This window comes from Geotrypetes seraphini, chromosome 5 (assembly GCF_902459505.1).
Source record: "Geotrypetes seraphini chromosome 5, aGeoSer1.1, whole genome shotgun sequence".
In the NCBI taxonomy this organism is placed as follows: Eukaryota; Metazoa; Chordata; class Amphibia; order Gymnophiona; family Dermophiidae; genus Geotrypetes; species Geotrypetes seraphini.
In genome coordinates, this window is record NC_047088.1 from 272136863 (window position 1) to 272155963 (window position 19101).

Below are 19101 nucleotides of genomic sequence, written 5' to 3' on the forward strand. Positions count from 1 at the left end.
CATTTTGTTATCAGGCTGCTTCCTGCGCTCGCGGTCCGTCTTGTTTTGACGAGCGGCCATCCCCAAGACAGCCGCAAAAATCGTTGCAGGGACGCCCGACAGTGCTCCCCTGCGCGCCGGCACCAGGAGCCAAGGTAATCAGTGCCGATTATCGTTAGTTTCTGCAGCGGGCGCACCGGAGCCAAGAGCCCGTCCTGCTCACAGCCCCATGCTTCCGCCGGAAGTTCCGCGATAGCAGTTTTTAGCGCAGGAAGCTGCGCTGAATGCCCTCCGCTGCTCTTGATGCTCATAGGCTTCTTGCGCTAAAATCCGCTACTGCAATTTAGTCAAAGGAGGCCATAGTGCAAAATATAGATAGCAGATATAAATTCTCAAAATGGACACATTTTGATCACTAAATTTAAAATAAAATCATTTTTCCTACCTTTGTTGTCTGGTGATTTCATGAGTCTCTGGTTGCACTTTCTTCTTCTGACTGTACATGCAATATTTCTTCCCTCTTTTCTGCCTCCTGTATGCTTCGTCTCCTCCAGACCTCATTCCATTCCCCAACCAACATCTATGTCCTTCCATGAATCCAACTTTTTCTTCCTCTCTCCCTGCCTGCTCCCTGCTACCTGACACGCTCCATTCCCTCCCCCTTTTCCTTCCTCTCTCTCTGCCCCCTCCCCTTTCTTTTTTTCTGTCTCCCTGCCCCCCTTTCTTTCTGCTGTCTTTCTTTCTGTCTCCATGCCCCCCTTTCTTTCTGTCTAAACTAGTCTAATCTTCCATTTGTGAGTCGCAAATACCTATACAGGCTCAAGGCGACAAATCAAAGAGGAAGGGGAAAGTAGTAGGGGAAGGGGGCATGGAGAAGCAAGAGGGGAGGGACCTAGAAGTAGTGGGTGCTATACAGAAACTAAGATAGTTAATTGTTAAAGAGGCGAGTCTTCAAGTTTTTTCTGAATGTGGTGTAGTTTGTCTCTTTCCTGATAGCTTCTGGTAGGCCATTCCAGGTTTTAACACCCAGATAAGTTAGCATAGAGTGGAAAATTTGCTTGTAGTGGAGGTATTTTGTGGATGGCAGATTTAGTTGGATTCTGTTAAGGAGTCTTTTTGATGTTGACCAAACAGTAGAGAATAGTTGGATGAGAGGGGCTGCTGAGTTTCTGTATAGAATCTGGTGTAGGATACATGACAATTTGAAAATTATTCAGGATGATGGACTACACCTGAGCATGGCAGGAACTAGACTACTAGCAAACAACGTCAGGAGAGGAATAGATCAAGCTTTAAACTAAGAAGTAGGGGAAAGCCGACAGTCGACCAGGCGTCAATGATTCGGAAGACAATATCCCAAATGGATACTGGGTGGGGAAAGTGCAGGGAAGACACCAAAGACACAAAACAGGTGATAAAATACCAACAGAGAGACGAATCAAGAGGATGTTAGGAGGAGTCTACAACAAGGGGAGGACAAAAAAAACAAGAGGAAGGGAATGAACAAAAAGGAGGAAAATAAGAACGTATCACAAGGGGATAACATAAGAAACAATACACAGGAGTCTGCAGGACAGGAAGGGGACAGTAAGAACAACAAATCGCAATGGAAGGTAACAAAAAGACAAAAATATCAAGACTTAAATTAAATGTACACTAACGCAAGAAGCCTGAAGAACAAAATGGGCGAACTAGAATCATGGCCAAAGACGAGAACCTAGACTTCATAGCGATCACGGAAACGTGGTGGAATGAAGAAAACAAATGGGACATAGTACTGCCAGGGTACAAGCTCTACCGAAGAGACAGGACGCATCAGAAAGGGGGGAGGAGTAGCACTTTATATAAAGGATACCATTCACTCGACCGGAGTGGACGCAGAGTGACAAATGACCAACCGGAATCAATATAGGTTAAAATACAAGGAAGAAAGGGAACTGAGATAAAGATTGGACTGTATTACCGCCCACCTGGACAAACAGAAGCAATGGATGAAGAACTGAGGGCCGAATTGAGACGAGAATGTAAAAATGCAAACACCATAATTATGGGAGATTTCAACTATCCCGGGATAGACTGGCGCAATGGAGCTTCAAAATGTTCAAAAGAAACGGAGTTCCTGGAGGTTGTACGGGATTGCTTCTTGGAACAGGTTGTCAAGGAGCCAACGAGAGGGACAGCTATTCTAGATTTAATCTTCAGCGGGTTGAAAGGACCTGCCCAAGAAGTGGAAGTAGTAGGACCATTAGGGAAAAGTCATCACAGCATGATCCGATTCTAAGTGGAAATAGAAATGCCAAAGGGGAAGAGAACCATTGCAACAACGTTTAACTTCAAGAAAGGGAACTATGAAGCCATGAGACAATTGGTAAAGAGGAAACTCAAGAACAGCTCCAGGAAAACACAGATGGTGGAACAAGCCTGGACCATATTCAAGGACACGGTAAATGAGGCGCAAAACCTGTACATACCCAGATTTAGAAAAGGGAGCAAAAAGAATCAAACAAAAGACCCGGCATGAATAACCAATTAAGTTAGGAAGGTGATAGGAGACAAGAAAAAAATCATTCAAGAAGTGGAAAAAGGATAAAACCGAGGAAAACTGGAAAGAGCACAGGAAACATCAAAAAGAATGTCACCGTGTGGTCAGAACAGCGAAAAAAAGTATGAGAAGAGACTTGCCAAGGAGGCACGGAATTTTAAACCATTTTTTCGACATGTGAAAGGAAAACAACCGGCGAGGGAAGAAGTGGGACCCCTGGATGAGGGAGACAGGAAAGGAGTGGTAAAGGAGGAAAAGGAGGTGGCAGACAGATTAAACACGATCTTCTCGTCAGTCTTCACAAAAGAGGACACATCCAACGTGCCGAAACCGGAAAAAACCTTCAAGGGGGATCAAGAGGAAAAATTATTATCAATAGAGGTGAGCCTCGAAGATGTACTCAAACAGATAGATAGATTAAACTGACAAATCGCTGGGACCAGATGGAATCCACCTGAGAATACTGAAGGAGCTCAGAGACGAAATAGCGTAGATACTACAGAAGATTTGAAGCCTATCCTTGAAAACAGGGTTATTCCCGGAAGACTGGAGGATAGCGAATGTTATACATATCTTCAAAAAAGGATCCAGAGGCGACCTGGGGAGCTACAGACCAGTGAGCTTAACCTCAGTTCCAGGGAAGATGGTCGAATCATTAATCAAGGACAGCATCAATGAGCATATAGAAAGAAATAGTCTGATGAGAACCAGCCAACATGGTTTCTGTAAAGAAAGATCTTGCCAAATGAACCTTCTGCACTTCGAGGGGATAAACAAACAATTGGAGAAAAGCGACCCAATATACATCATATATCTGGACTTCCAAACAGCCTTCGACAAGGTACCCCATGAACGCCTGCTGAGGAAACTGTGGAACCAAGGGGTAGAAGGGGACGTGCACAGATGGATCTGTAATTGGCTGGCGGACAGGAAGCAGAGGGTAGGAGTAAAGGGACACTACTCTGACTAGGAAGCAGCCACGAGCGATGTCCCGCAGGGGTCAGTGCTGGGACCACTGCTGTTCAATATATTCATTAATTACCTGGAAGTAGGGACGAAGTGCGAAGTTATAAAATTTGCGGACAACACAAAGTTCTCCAGTAGGGTTAGAACTGTTGAGGAATGTGAAGAACTACAAAGGGACCTGAACAAACTGAGCGAATGGGCTAATAAATGGCAAATATGCTTCAATGTAGAGAAATGTAAAGTCTTGAACATGGGGAAAGGAAACCCGATGTACAACTACACAATGGGGGGGATGGTATTGGGGAAGAGCAACCTAGAAAGGGACTTGGGGGCTTTGGACCAAAAATGAAGCCGGGGGTGTAATGCGCAGCGACCTCAAAGATGGCGAACAGAATGTTGGGCATTATCAAAAAAGGAATCACTACCAGAATCAAAGAAGTTATCCTGCCGCTATATCGGGCGATTGTGCGCCCACATCTGGAATACTGTGTTCAATACTGGTCGCCGTACCTTAAGAACGATATGGCGACACTCGAGATGGTCCAGAGATAAGCAACAAAAATGATAAAGGGCATGGAAAACCTTTCATATGCTGAGAGGCTGGAGAAACTGGGACTCTTTTCCCTGGAAAAACGGAGACTTAGAGGGGACATGATAGAAACATAAGATCATAAAGGGTATAGAGAAGGTAGAGAGGGACAGATTCTTTAGACTGGCGGGGGAAACAAAAACGAGAGGGCACTCAAGAAAATTGAAGGGAGACAGATTCAGAACAAATGCTAGGAAGTTCTTCTTCACTCAAAGGGTGGTGGATATCTGGAACGCGCTTCCAGAGGAGGTGGTAGAGCAGAGTACGATTTTAGGCTTCAAAAAGAGGTTGTAAAAGTTCCTGAAGGAAAGGGGATTGAAGGGTATAGTTAGAGGGGTACTATAAAGGACAAAATGTCTTAAGTAAAGGATCACTTACAGGTCACGGACCTGGGGGGCTGCCACAGGTGCGGACTGCTGGGCACAATGGACCTATGGTCTGACTCGGCAGAGGCGATGCTTATGTTCATATGTTAATGTAGTTGCCTGGTGAAGGTTGTGATTGAATCAAATTTCTTTAATTTGTAGATTAGTCTAACGGCTATGTTATGGATGAGTTGCAGTTTGTGGATAAGAATAGTATTGATGCCAAGATAGGCGGAATTGCAATAGTCCAGTTGAGGTAGGACCATCATCTGAACGATCAGAGCAAAGTGGTGTGGGTGGAAGTATGATCTTGTGAGTCGCAGTTGATGCATACTGTAGAGTCTCAAAGTCCCTCCTTGAGGGCCGCAATCCAGTCGGGTTTTCAGGATTTCCCCAATGAATATGCAGGAAATCCTGAAAACCCTATTGGATTGCCTTGGAGTCCCTCAAGGAGGGACTTTGAGATCCCTGATGGTCTTTTTCCGAAGGTTAGATATTTGTGGTTCCATTGTGAGAGTGTCATCTAAGATGCAGCCTAGTACCTTGGTGGATTTTTCCATTATGAGAATGATGCCTCATGAAAGAAGTGAGATTAGATATACCATTCTGTTGTGCAGTGCGGAAACCAATGGCTTTGGTCTTAGTGGTGTTCAGTTTCAGCTTGTTGTTCGTTGCCCAGGTTTGAATTTTATCTATATTGTCTCCATGCCGCCCCTTTCTTTCTGTCTCCATCCCCCCTTGCTTTCTGTCTATCTCCCTGTCTGATTTTCTGTCTCCCTGTTCTGCCTCCCTGTCTTTCTGTCTCCCTGTCTGTCTCCCCGTTCTGCCACCCTGTCTTTTTGTCTCCCCTTTCTTTCTCCCCAAGCCACCACAGGGCTGTCATCTGGAAACAGGCCCCCCCAAGCCACCGCCGACATCTGGGAACAGGCCACCGCCGACATCTGGGAACAGGCCACCGCCAACATCTGGGAACAGGCCCCCAAACCACCGCTACCGTTGCCACAAAGTTCTCCGTTTCCCAATACCACAACAGACCAGCAGCCTTCCCCCTGACATCAATTCTGACGGAGAGGAAGTTCTGAGCCAGCCAGGCAGCGATTGGCTTGGAATTTCCTCTCCAATGTCAGAATTGACGTCAGGGTGAGAGGGGGGGGGGGAGAGGCTGGCTTGCCCGGCGCTTCTGTAGTTGCTGCTGGCCTATTGTGGCGTCAGGGAACATGGAGAACGCAAAGGCCCAGGCTCCATGATTGACTCGCGATCAACTGGTCGATTGCGATTGACCTTTTGGGCACCCCTGATCTAGGCAGGCTCGTTAAATTTTCAATTATCCCTGCAGGACGACTAAGGCTAGGTTGGCCCACATCCCACCCTCCTCCTGCCACTCCTCAATTCAGTATGGAAAGGCTAGTCAGTTTTAAAAGGCAATCTCCTTTTGTATCAAATTTAGCCAAAAAGGAAGAGAGCTTTTTTTGTTATTGTTGTCTGGATTTTTTTGAGGGAGAAAGAGGTCTAGGTTTGAAAACAGAGCAGTATACCACAATACAGCTATAGAGTCAGCACAGTTTAACTTAGTAATTAAAAATTCAGAGAATAGGTATCAGGCAGCAAAACCCTGTAACCAGACAGATTACAATTATAATAAAATCGAAAGAGCACTTATCAGAGTTGTGGTTCAGGTCTTTCAATGAGAGCACATGGAAGTAAGTTTTTCACTGTTAAGAGACTACCACCCACAGTGAAGGTAAATGTCTTTCAATGAGTCAGCCAAGTTTCCCTCCAACCTGCCCTGGGGGGAAGGCAAGCCCTCACAACACAATACAAACACAGACCAATTCTGTAATTCAGATAGTCCCATACTGACTAACAAATCAGGGAAGCTTATTTCTTCCTCTAGGATCATAAATGTTCAGTGATCTACATCAGTGTTCTTCAATCGCCGATCCGTGGACCGGTGGTGGTCCGCAGAAATTTCCTGCTGGTTCACAGGGCCGGCCCGTGCATCAGGCCCGAGACAGTGTTCTTCAGCTGCCAGTCTGTGGTGTGGTCGATGTGGCGCTCTCTTCAGGCCGGCTCCCTTTTCCTCAGTGCTGCAGTGCACAAAGATGCGGGCAGCCGCTTCTACGCGCTTCCTGCGCCTGAACCAGAAACCTTCTCTCTGACCTCACAACATCAGAGGGAAGGCTTCTGAATGAGGCGGGGGATGCGTAAGGAGCCGCTGCCTGTGTCTTTCTGCACTGCGTCAGTGAGGAAGAGGGAGCCGGCCTGAAGTTAACACCGGGAGCGGCATAAAATGGTAAGTCACAGCATGGAGGGAGGGAGGCAACAAAGGTGGGAATGATTTTAGTTTTAAATTTAGTGATTGAATTGTGTCAATTTTGAGAATTTTCATCTGCTGTCTGTATTTTGCACTGTTCAGGAAGAAATGCATTTGTTTCTTTTTCTGTGGGGTTGTACAGCATACAGAGTCTTGAATCTTAGGGTTTGTTTGTATATATTAGTACTTTTAGTTTTTGGTCCTGTATTTGCATAGGAGATATCTGTCTTCTGGTTGGAATTAATGTTGAGAAGCATACAGTGTGCTTTGTGTAGTTTAATTTTGTGGTTAACCATTATGTGTTGTTAATAAGATTATATTGTGTTTGTGTATATATATAAAAAATGGAAAAAATGGTATTACAATTAGTTTTATTATGGGGGCGGGGTCTGGGGCGGAGCTTGGGCAGAGATAGGTGGAAGAAGACATCTTCTTTCTCAAGGGACCCTCGGTCACAAGGGAGCATCCGCTCAAACTCAGAGGAGGGAAATTCGATAGTGACGTAAGGAAGTATTTCTTCACAGAAAGGGTTGTAGATCACTGGAACAAGCTTCCAGAGCAGGTGATCAAGGCCACCAGCGTGCTTGACTTTAAGAATAAATGGGATGCCCTAGTAGGATCCTTACGAGGGCCGAGTTAAGGAACTAGGTCATTAGTACTCAGACTTAATGGGGTGGGTCAGTAGAGTGGGCAGACTTGATGGGCTATAGCCCTTTTCTGCCATCATCTTTCTATGTTTCTATGATCTGGCCCATGACTTAGAACAGTGTTCTTCAACCGCCAGCCCACAAAATAATTATTTTATTTCCGCCGGTCCATAGGTGTCAAAAGGTTGAAGAACACTGATCTACATCCAACTGCAACTATAGACACTAATGCAATATGTGTTTGAAAACTCCATTCTTTAGGCCCAACAGTAGAAAAAATCTTTCTTGTTTGTTCCAGTCATGTCTTCCTAAATGAAGGTTCCTTCAACATTCAGGTATCTTGTGAGCTAAGAGTCCTTGCCTCTGAAAGGTAAAGTGAGTCCTGATAAAGACTTTGATGAACCAATAACAATAACCTAAATTTAATCTGGTCTATGTCAGGCCACAACCAACAAAGTTTCTTCAAATAAGGTGACACATGATCATAGTTTGATAGACCATACAACATCCAAATTGTAGAATTGTGAACCACTTGTAATGTCTGAATATGCATTCTGGCAGTCCCATAAACCCAAGACTACAATAGTAAGACCACTCAAGATCAGACAGCTTAGTACATTTTGAAAATCCTTCTCAATGGGCACAACTTACTCAGCAGTCATAATTTTAAAAAGGTACTCCATACTTCTGATTGTATCTGAGGTCTGAAAGATAATTCAACATACAATACAAACCATAGATTTTTTTTTTACCTTGCGAGAGACTGGAATTAATGTGTCAGACAATGTAATCTGGATAGGAAACTCATCAATGGAGTCTCTTTATAAAAAAATGATTGAGTTAGGAAATGTGCATGGTTGTCTGTTGTGCCTCTGAAATGATTGATTTATGTTTTGTAGGATTCCTCTAGACAGCTTCTGAAAGGATCAACAGCTGTGAAGATGCTTGATATGCCTCTTGGTACCAAATTACCCCCACTTCCAGGATGTGACATCTTAATTTACAATACTGATTTCTGTGAAAAGGTAAACATGTAACAGATTTGCCAGGTTAGAAACAGGTTGCATCTGGCACATTTTTTTTAGATTGTAAAACACTTTGAAGATGTATTGAAAGGTGGTATGGCAAGAAACTAAACTAAAGCTTAACTTTGTATACCAAATCATCATTCTGAGAAGGCTCGACTCGGTTTACAGCAATTAAATAAACAGAATGATTTACAAATGATAAATAGAAGATAATAAGCAAAATTTCAAAAGAATTAATTTTGAAAATGTTTGGCAAATAGAGTAGTTTTAAAGATTTACGGAAAAATTGAAACTAACTGGAACTCCTTAAAAAAAAAAAGGAGAGATCATTCCAGAGTTGGGAGAATTTAAAGACCAAAGATTGACTGAAGATCTTGACTCCTTTAATCCCTTTTTTAGAAGGAAGGGAGAGTTTAAATTGTTGGATACCTCTAGCAAAGGAGAATCGGTAAACATTCCAAAATAAAGGAATAAGAGGATTAAAGATACCATGTAGAATTTTAAAAGAAATACAAGCACATTTAAATTAAATTCTAAAATAAACCGGGAGCCAATGAAGACTCTGAAGCAGAGGGGTCACATGGTCAAATTTACATTTTCCAGCAATATTCTGAATTAATTGTAATCTATGCAGACAAATTTTTGTAATGCCGAGGTAGATAACGTTACAGTAATCAAGACGAGATAATATAATTGATTGAACTAAGATAGAAAAAGATGTCTAACCTTCCTCAGCATTCGCAAACTAAAGAAACATTTCTTGACCAAGGAATGTATTTGGTCCTTAAAGAAGAGAGAAGAATCAAAAAGGACTCCCAATATCTTAGCAAAGAACTCAATTTGTAAGGAGGACCCAGATACCAGAGCTACAGTAGGAGGAAGACAGTCCAATCTTTGACCTAACCACAAAAGCTTAGGTGACTTGAGGTGCTTTATTATATTGATTAAGACTCAACACATACGTGTTTCGGCCTCAATGGTCTACTTCAGGATTCTAAGAATAAATTAGACAACAGCTATATAAAACCAACATATTATTCTAAAAATAATTTAAGATAATATATAAACATATTAACATTAAAAATTAAAGGTCAATAATATAAAAGCATAATGATAGAGATTATAATGCAATGCATTGCACATATGATTGAGAAATTCAGGTAAGTGGTTAGGACATAAATTATACAACGTTTAGAGATGATCAGCTCACCATACTATATTCACTGTGTTTAGTAATATTAAAATCAAATCTTGATATATGACTGAATATTAAGGTATATGAAAAGTGATATGTCACTCGTATACTGAAATAAATAAATGTTCTGACAGCAAGTTGGGAGCCTAAAACCACCCTGTCCCTTAGCCTACAATCCCATACCCTATTCACACTTGGCATAGAGCTGCTCAAAAGAAAAGTCTGTTGTCTTGTTCTAGCAACCCGTCTGGTAGGAACCAGCGGACGTGCATAGGCAGTGCCTAGTCTAGAGTTTGCTTTATGTTATGTATGCTTCCTGACCCACTGCTAACATGGTGAGGGCTTGGGAAGATTCACAAAAAGCTGCTTCCTATATGCACATTAACATCTTAACATGAATGATGGAGGGGAGAGAAAGGAAAGCAATCATTTTTCCAGTGCAATAGGTAAGACTAAACTAAACTAAACCTTAAGTTTGTATACTGCATCATCTCCACAGAAGTAGAGCTTGGCACGGTTTACAGGAATTGATATAGAAAGGAACTCCAAAGAAAAGTAGAAGAACTTGGTACAGAGAAGTTTAGAAAGACTTAGTATATCGAAGAGGGAGAGGTCGTTACATTTTAGAGAAAAGCCATGTTTTTAAATGTTTTCAGAAGAGTTGGAGGGAGGTCAGACTCCGAAGCGGGATAGTAAAGCTGTTCCAGAGTTCGGTGATCCTGAAGAAGAGTGATGTCCCTAATTTTCCTGCATGGGATATGCATTTTAAAGAGGGGAAGGATAGTTTAAATTTTTGAGTAGATCTGGAGGTGTTGGGATTCAAGGAGTTCCAAGATAGTGGCAAAAGGGGAGGAAGGATGCTGTGTAGAGACTTGAAGGTTAGGCAAGCGCATTTGTAGTGAACTCTAAGGATTACTGGGAGCCAGTGAAGCTTAGACAGAAGCGGGGAGACTTGGTCGAATTTGCTTTTTGCAAAGATTAGTTTAGCCGCGGTGTTCTGAATCTGCTGGAGTCTAAGAAGGCTTTTCTTTGTTAGGCTTAGGTAGATGGAGTTACAGTAATCCAGTCTGGAAAGAATGATGGATTGAACGAGGACAGCAAAGTGTTGTTGATGGAAACAGGATCTCACTTTCCTTAACATGTGAAGATTGAAAAAGCATTTTTTTAAACTAGGGAGTTAAGGTGGTTGTTAAAGGACAGTGTAGAATCAGTGATGATGCCCAGAACTTTGCTTGAGTGTTCAAGCTGCAAAGTGGTGCCAGAAGAAAGTGGGATGAGGGTGGGTAGCTGATCTAATTTTGGGCCGAGCCATAGTAGTTTTGTTTTGGTCTCATTTAGTTTCATTTGTACGGTGAGGGCCCAGGATTGGAGGTTTGATATACATGAAGAGATGTTCTCAGAGAGATTGGTTAGGTTAGAGTCGGTCTCGAGGAGGACAAGGATGTCATCGGCTTAAGTGTAAAGTGTTTCCAAGGGGGATAGTTGGAGAAGTTTCAGGGAAGACATATAAACATTGAAAAGAATCAGAGATAGAGGTGAACCCTGGGGAACTCCACAAATCGGTTTCCAAGGAAGGGATGAGGAGCCATTCATGTTAACGAAATAGGAGCGGGAGCGTAAGAATTTTGAGAACCAATCTAGGACTGTTGAGTTTATGCCAATTTCAGAAAGTTGGAGAATTAGTATATCATGATGGACAATATCGAAAGCCGCAGAAAGGTCGAATTGAAGAAGAACAGCGAACTTGTTGCAAGAGTGAAGTTGTTGGACCTTTGAGATTAATGAGGCCAGTAGGGATTCGGTGCTAAAGTTGGGTCTGAAGCTGTGTTGGTAGGGTAGTAGAATGGAGAATCTCTCAAGATAGGATGAGAGTTGGGTGGATATGATGGACTCCAGCATCTTGGTCAGGAGAGGAATATTTGCTATTGGGCGATAGTTGGCTGGTGTGGAGGGGTCTAGATCCACTTTTTTCAGAAGTGGGGATAAGGCAATGTGTCCCATTTCTGCAGAAAATAGACCTGAAAGGGTAGAATTTATAAGTTTGGTGAGAGATGAGATGGCTTTTGTGGGAATTTTCTCGTGTAGATAGGAGGGGAAAGGGTCCAAGGTACAGTTGCAGGATTTCAACTTGAGGCAGAGTTTAGTGACCTGGGAATTGGATATGAGCTCGAAGGCGGTCCAGGATCTGTCGACTGGAATATGGTTGGCGACGGTTAGAGTCGGGTTTTTTAAGCTTTGTAAACCGTGTCGAGCTGCACTTCCGTGGAGATGATGCGGTATATAAACTTAAGGCTTAGTTTAGTTTAGTGTAGTTGGAGTCGGTAGACACCAGAGAGTTGTAAGAGGGTGCTGGTGGGAACGAGCATTGTAAGGTAGTAACTTTCTCATTGAATAATTTTGCTAAATCGTCGGCAGATGGAGAGGAGGGGAGTGTGGTGGATTCATGTTTAGAGGATATGGAACGTCAGATGTTAAACAAAGTATTACTTTGGTTGTTGGATCTGGAGATTTTGTTACCGTAGTAGTTCTTCCTTCCATTCTAGACAGGTTGGTTGTGTCCCAAATAGCCTGTGCCATCTGCAGAAGGAATCCACTCCGGATTTTTTTCTCTGTGCCTCTGCTGTATTTCACTAGACAGATGCTTAACCTTAGAAGACCACACCAGTGCCCAGGTCAAAAAATGCTTCTGCACCATCAAACACCACCTCGACCACCTCTCCTTCCGTTTACTGGTCCAATCATTAATCCTAAGCATACTGGACTACTGTAATATCATATACCTAGGAACCTATAAAAACATCATCAAACGTCTAAGAATAGTACAAAATGCCGCCGTCCGCCTCATCTTCGACCTCAAAAAATACGACCACGTTAGCCCCTATTAAGCCAAACTCCACTGGCTGCAGATGGAGGCAAGAATCACCTTCAAATTTGCTTGCCTCTGCTTCAAAACCTTAGCAAGCTCTTCACCTATCTACCTATCCGAGCACCTTGAAATTACTGGCCCCGAGGAGGAAGTGACGTCATCGCCACGGATGGGAGCTTGAACTGAGAGCTCTGTTCGGGCCGGCGAAATAACTATCATTTCGGTGTGTAAACGGCGCAAATTTTTCGTCCCCGGGGGCTGGTGAGGAGTGCGAAGCCACGGTGATCACTATGGCAACGCGAAAAAAGTTGCCCGGCGACAAACCCGGCCAGCGCACGATGGAACAAGCACTGAGCCGGGCTGCACGTGGCAGCATGGGCCCTGAGCTGTGCAGCAGGGAGGCGGCGAAATTGAGCGGGACCCTAGCGGCTGTGGCTGACATGGTCGTGGACCCGGTGCAGGAGTGTACACCGATGGACCCGCTTACTAAAGCGGATATGCAGCGATGGATTGCGGAGGTAAAATCTGAAATCTCTGCGGTGGCGGTGCAGGAGTTGCGCACTGACCTGGTGGAGGTGGGTACGAGGGTCGAAGTGGTGGAGATGCGCATGGATAGCTGTGAGGACAGTGTAACCGGAATGCAGAGATCACTGGAGACGGTGTCTGCGGATTACCAACTTCTTCTGGATAAGGTCGAGGACCTGGAGAACCGCACCCGGCTTAATAATCTGAGGGTGCGGGGCCTACCAGACCTGCCTGAGTTTAAGGATGTTCGTGCTACTACAATCAAGCTGATCAGGTGGCTCCTGCAAGATGACACCCTGGAGCCAGGATTGGAGCGGGCTCATCGCGCGCTGGGACCCCCGGACACTGGATCAACCAAAAGATATAGTGTTGTGTCTTCAGAGCTTTGTCCTTAAAGAGCGGATCTTTCGCAGAGCCCGGGAGATGGGCACGGTCACCTGGGAGGGTCACCGGCTGGAGTTTTATCAGGACCTAGCTGCTGGCACGCTCCAGAAACGGCGGGCGTTCAGAGAGGTGACCAAGGCTTTGCAGCGCAGCAATTTGCGCTATCGTTGGACTTACCCTTTTGGAGTTGTTATCACCATCAACGGAGTCCACACCAGAGTTTCCACTGTTCGAGAGGCTCGTGGGCTGTTGCATCAAGCGGGGATTGAGATCCCTGAGGAGGCTGTTCCGGCGGGAGGTGTGGTGCCTGGCCAGGGTGGGCGTCCTGCCTCCTCCCGCTGGCAACGAGTAGACAATGGATCCCGGAGCGGGAGAGGCGGCCGAGGGGGTGGACCCCCTCCTCGGGCCACCGCTTCTTCCTCGAGTGCTCCCCCCTGAGAGCTGACTGACTGTACTTGTTCTTTTCCTGTTCCTACTGCCAGTTTTATGTCTCGGCGGGGGGTCTTAGGACTCCCCCCCGAGGGAATGGACTGTTGAGTCTTGCCCCTTGGGAGAGTGTTTTGTAGGGGGTATACCCTACCTGGTTCGGGATGAGGCGGGTGGGGGAAGTTGAAGGTGTTGGGTTTGTGTTATATGGGGGGTTTTCCAGTGTGGGGGAGGGGAGAGTGTGCATTCTAGCATGGGAGTTTGGGGGATTGGTGGGTTGGGTGTGGGGGATTGTTGTATACACCGTTTTTGATAGTTGATGTTTGAGTGGGGGATGTGTGTAAGGGGCCATGGAGATGGTTCACTTCTTTGTATGTTGGTGGGAGTTCTGAGGACTCTCACTGTGGGGGAGGGGGGGTGGTAGGGAGGGATGGGGGGGAGAGGGGGGTAGTGGGGACATATCTGTTGGGGTTGGGTTTGCATTGTCATTATTTTATTTGGAATATGGGGGCGTTTAAATTGGTTTCTTATAACATTAGGGGTCTCAATTCCCCCAACAAGAAAAGGGCCTTCTACAGGGAATTGCTCCGTTTGAGGGCTGATGTTTGCTTTGTCCAGGAAACACATTTATTGCAGTCCCATGAATCCTTGGTTGGGGATCACAGGTTCCCGCAGGCCTTTTGGGCTTCCCGGGTGGGCACTTCTAAGAGGGGTGGGGTGGGAATTCTTATTCGTAAGGGGATCCGTTGTGAGGTACGTAGGGTGGTGAGGGATCCTCAGGGCAGATACATTATGTTGGAGGCTATGATTGAGGGGGTCTTGTACTCCCTGGTAAATATCTATGCCCCTAATGAGGGTCAGGGGACCTTCTTCCGTGAGTTGGTCCCTCGGATCCTCAAGTTTAAGGGGGGGGGCCTGGTTTTTGGTGGGGATTTCAATCTTATAGTGACCCCTCATTTAGATAACTCAGGGAGGGCGGATCATTATGGGAGAAGGGATCGTAAATTGTTGCGTGAGGCATTGGCCAATCTGAATGTGGTGGACTGCTGGAGGTGGCTACATCCTTCGGTTAAGGACTGTACCTACTTTTTGGGAATACATTCCTCATATTCTAGAATTGATTATGTTTTTGTGGAGCGGGGACTACTCCGGAGGGTGGAGCTTGCGGGGATTGAGTCCCTCACCTGGTCGGACCATGCCCCGGTGTGGTTGCGATTCCAGCGGGTGGGTGGAGGCTCGGGACGGAAATTTTGGCGTTTCAATGATAGTCTTCTAGATGACCCAGAGGTGGGAACACAGATTGAAGGGTGGATACAAGAATATCTAGATGTAAATGTGGAGTGTGGAGCTTCGTTGGAAGCAGTCTGGGAGGGGTTAAAGGCTACCCTTAGGGGCAGGTTAGTAGCTCTGTCGTCGGCCCGGCAGCGTAAATGGCGGGAGGATGCGGCGGGCCTGTTGAATGTGATTGGTAGGCTGGAGAGTTTGCATAAGCGTTCCCCTTGGAATGTGGAATTGCGGGAGCGCTTGTTTCAGGCCCGTAGGGATCTCCAGGCTTTGGACTTGGACAGATTGCACCATAACTTACAGCTCCTCCAACAGAGATATTTTGAGTTTTCTAATAAAGCTAGTCGCCTGGTTGCACATCGTCTTAAGGTGCGACAGACGCGCAACCAGATCTGTTCGCTCCGGGCGGCCTCTGGGGAAGTGTTACAGACTGAGGATGCTATCCGTGCACGTTTTGTGGAATATTATTCTCAACTCTATACCCCGGAAGCTCCTGGGCCCTCACAGGACCAGGACGTTTATTTAACTTCAGCAGAGTTGCCCCGGATTGCACAGGCTGATGTGGCGAGGTTGGACCGCCCTCTTACATTGATTGAGGCTCGTAGTGCGCTGCGCTCTATGAAGCTTGGTAAGTCACCTGGGTTGGACGGTTTTACCGTTCGGTACTACAAACGTTTTCAAGATCTGCTGCTGCCCCCTTTGTTGCGTTTTCTTAACTCTCTACAAGGGAATAGTGCCCTCCCCTACTTCATGCGCTTGGCAGGTGTGACAGTGCTGGCTAAGGAGGGGAAGGATCCCCTCCAATGTGCTTCCTACAGGCCGATATCCCTGTTGGGGGTTGATACTAAGATCTTCACGCGAATTTTGGCGGACAGATTGATGAGTTGGATCCCTCGGCTGATCCATCCAGATCAGTCGGGCTTTGTGGTGGGCAGACAAGTGGGTGATAATACTCGTAGGGTCTATAACTTATATGACCGGGCCAGGGGAGGGGTGAGAGAAACGGTGTTTTTGTCCATCGATGCTGAGAAGGCGTTCGATAGGGTAGCTTGGCCTTTTTTATTTCAGGTCCTGGAGTCTGTGGGTCTGGGTCCACGAATGCGGGACTGGATTCGGGTCCTATATAGTGGACCTCTGAGTTGCATCAAGGTGAATGGTGGTTATTCGGAGACTTTCTCTTTGGCAAGGGGAACACGTCAGGGGTGTCCCCTTTCCCCGATCCTTTTCGCTTTGACGGTGGAACCCCTGGCGCAGCGAGTGCGGATGAATCAGGATATTAAGGGGGTCACGGTGCCGGGAGGGGATTTTAAGTTGGCTTTGTTTGCGGATGATATTTTGTTTACGGTGGAAGACCCTGCAACTTCCTTGCCGGCTATATTGCGGGAGTTGGATATATATGGTGAGGTGTCGGGATTTCGGGTCAATGTTGGTAAATCGGAGCTCCTCAACATTAACTTGCCTGCTGACCGGGTTTCATATCTCCGAGATCGGTATCCGTTTCGGTGGGTTCAGCGTTCTTTGCGATATCTTGGGGTTTATTTTGGACCGCCGGGAGTGGAGTTATATGACCTCAACTTTCCTCCGCTCTTCCGTCGTATTCGCCAAGATTTGCTTAATTGGAAAGATCTGTATTTCTCTTGGTTAGGCCGGGTGGCCATTGTGAAGATGATGATTCTGCCTCGTTTGTTGTTCTTGTTCCAGGTATTGCCTCTTTGGGTGGGTAGAAAAACGTTAGAGGGGGTTCAAAGGCATATCTTTAATTTTATTTGGGCTGGTCGACGGCCAAGGGTGAGTAGGAAGGTCTTATGTATGGGGAGAGGGGATGGGGGGTTGGGGGTCCCGGATGTGATGAAATATTATCAGGCTGCTCAGCTGCGTGCCCTTTTAGAATGGCAGACGCAGACGCCGAAACTGTGGGTGGAAATTGAGCAAAGCTTAAGTGATGGGGTGCCTTTGTTACATCGGCCGTGGGTGCCCGGTAGGGCGCGACTGGTAGGGGGGGTATCTTCAGTTGTGACTTCCTTGAGGGTATGGAATCAGACCAGAGCTTGTTTCTTGGGGAGTAGGCGACATTCCTGGTATACTCCGTTGAGACATAACCCTGACTTCCCACCGGGAAGGGATGGGGGAGTGTTTGCAGACTGGGAGTCACGGGGCTTAGTTTGTGTGGGACAGTTGTGGGACCCGGTCCGGGGCGGTGTTAGACCCTTTACGGAACTCAGGGGCAAGTATGGGTTTGGGATAAGGGATTTGTTCCCCTACCTGCAGGTTCTCCATTATATCAGGGCCTCGGGTCTTCTGGGAGACTTGAGGGGCGGTAAGATGCCCTTTGAGCTGCTATTGGGTCCAGTGCTTCGGAAGGGAGCTCTCTCTGCAATATATAGGTGCCTTAATTGTCGGGGGGCTCCCCTTCCCTACATGAGGGCTTGGGAAGATGATTGTGGTTCGGCTATTTCCTGGGACACTTGGGGTGCCATATGGTCGGAGATCTCCTCGGCAGGTATAGCTGCTCTGTTGATCGAGAATGGTTACAAGGTCCTCTTTCGGTGGTACTATACCCCTCAGGTTGTGGCTCGTTGGCAGGGAGGTGCGAGCAACCTGTGTTGGAGGGGCTGTGGGGAAGTGGGTACCTACTTTCATATGTGGTGGCAGTGTGGGCAGGTGTGTGGATTCTGGACTGAGGTTTTTGTTCGGGTATCCTGGATCTTAGATGTCCAGATACCGGCTGATTGGCGACACGCCTTGTTTTGGCATCAATTAGATCTGGCTTGGGGTGACTCTTTATTTTGTAAGTTGGCATTCACTGCTGCTAGATTGGCCATTGCCTCTCTGTGGAATCAGGCGCTCCCTCCCACGTGGGCCCTGGTGGAGCAACGCTTGCTTAATTGGCAGAACCTTTATCACTTAACGGCTTTGCGTCATGGTAAATTACATGGCTATGCTCATATTTGGCGCAGTTTTCGGGCCTCTGTGGGGGTTTGTGGCAGGGGTGGTTAGGGGCTTTGGGTTTGTTTTGGAGTAGGACTGGATGGATGATACTTGGGGGGATCCCATAACCATATTCCTTTTCACGTTTTGGTTTCTGTTTGGAATAGATTGTCTCTCAACCTTATTGAGGGATGTAGGTATTGTGCTATGTCCCTAGGGGGGTGGGTGGGGAGGTATGGGCTGTGATTTGGTGGGTATTTTTGATTGCTTTTATTAGTCTGTGGGAATTGCACATGTTTCTGTTGTTATTTTGGAGCGAAGTATTTTGCTCTATATATCTTTGCTCCTGCGTCTCCTGTGAAATTGTACTGTTTGGAGTGTATTTCAATAAAAGCTTTTCATTTAAAAAAAGAAATTACTGGCCCCTCTCGTACTCGAAATACATACCTGTTCTCTTTTCCCTCCCTGAAGGGCTGCCTGTACAAAAAAATTCCTTGACCGATCCCTAGCATTCCAAGCGGGCAAATGGAATAAATGCCTCTCCACTCTCATCTCCAATTTCCCCACCTATCAAACATTCATGGAAGTTCCTACCTTTTTGACAAATTCCTCTGATCTTCCACCCTCTTCCTTACCTCCCCCTCTGACCTCGATTCACCCCCAGACCCTTCTCCGCCGTATGTAACACTGCTATTTGTAACACTGCTGTATGTAACTTACAACAAAAGTAACTACTAGCTGAAAAAAACAACTTCACCGTAAATTTATCGTCTAAAAAGTAAATGTAACATTATTGAAATTGTAACTTCGCTGTAAATGTACAGTCTCTTCATTTGTTAACCGCATAGAACTTCCATGGTAATGCGGTATACAAGAATAAAGTTATTATTATTATTATTCACTGTGCTCTCAAGCTCCACCTACAGTTTTTCCCTTCTGCGCGCATGTGTTTGTTCTGCTCTCTCCATTTTATTATTTTATTTGATGTTTTTCATCCCTTTTTTCAGGATTTCTTGTGCTCAGAGTGACTCTTCAGCTCTTTCTGCATTGAGATCATACAGAC

At 45.8% G+C, this 19101-nt stretch overlaps 1 protein-coding gene across 1 annotated transcript in view; it reads left to right on the forward strand.

Moving 5' to 3' along the window:
* The window catches only part of LOC117360429 (fibrous sheath-interacting protein 2-like), a 207517-nt gene that overhangs the window by 41486 nt on the left and 146930 nt on the right, over nucleotides 1-19101 (forward strand). The window contains exon 2 of the mRNA XM_033944142.1: nucleotides 8302-8427. Coding sequence (XP_033800033.1) covers nucleotides 8302-8427 — 126 coding nt within the window. The remainder of the gene's footprint in view (nucleotides 1-8301; nucleotides 8428-19101) is intronic.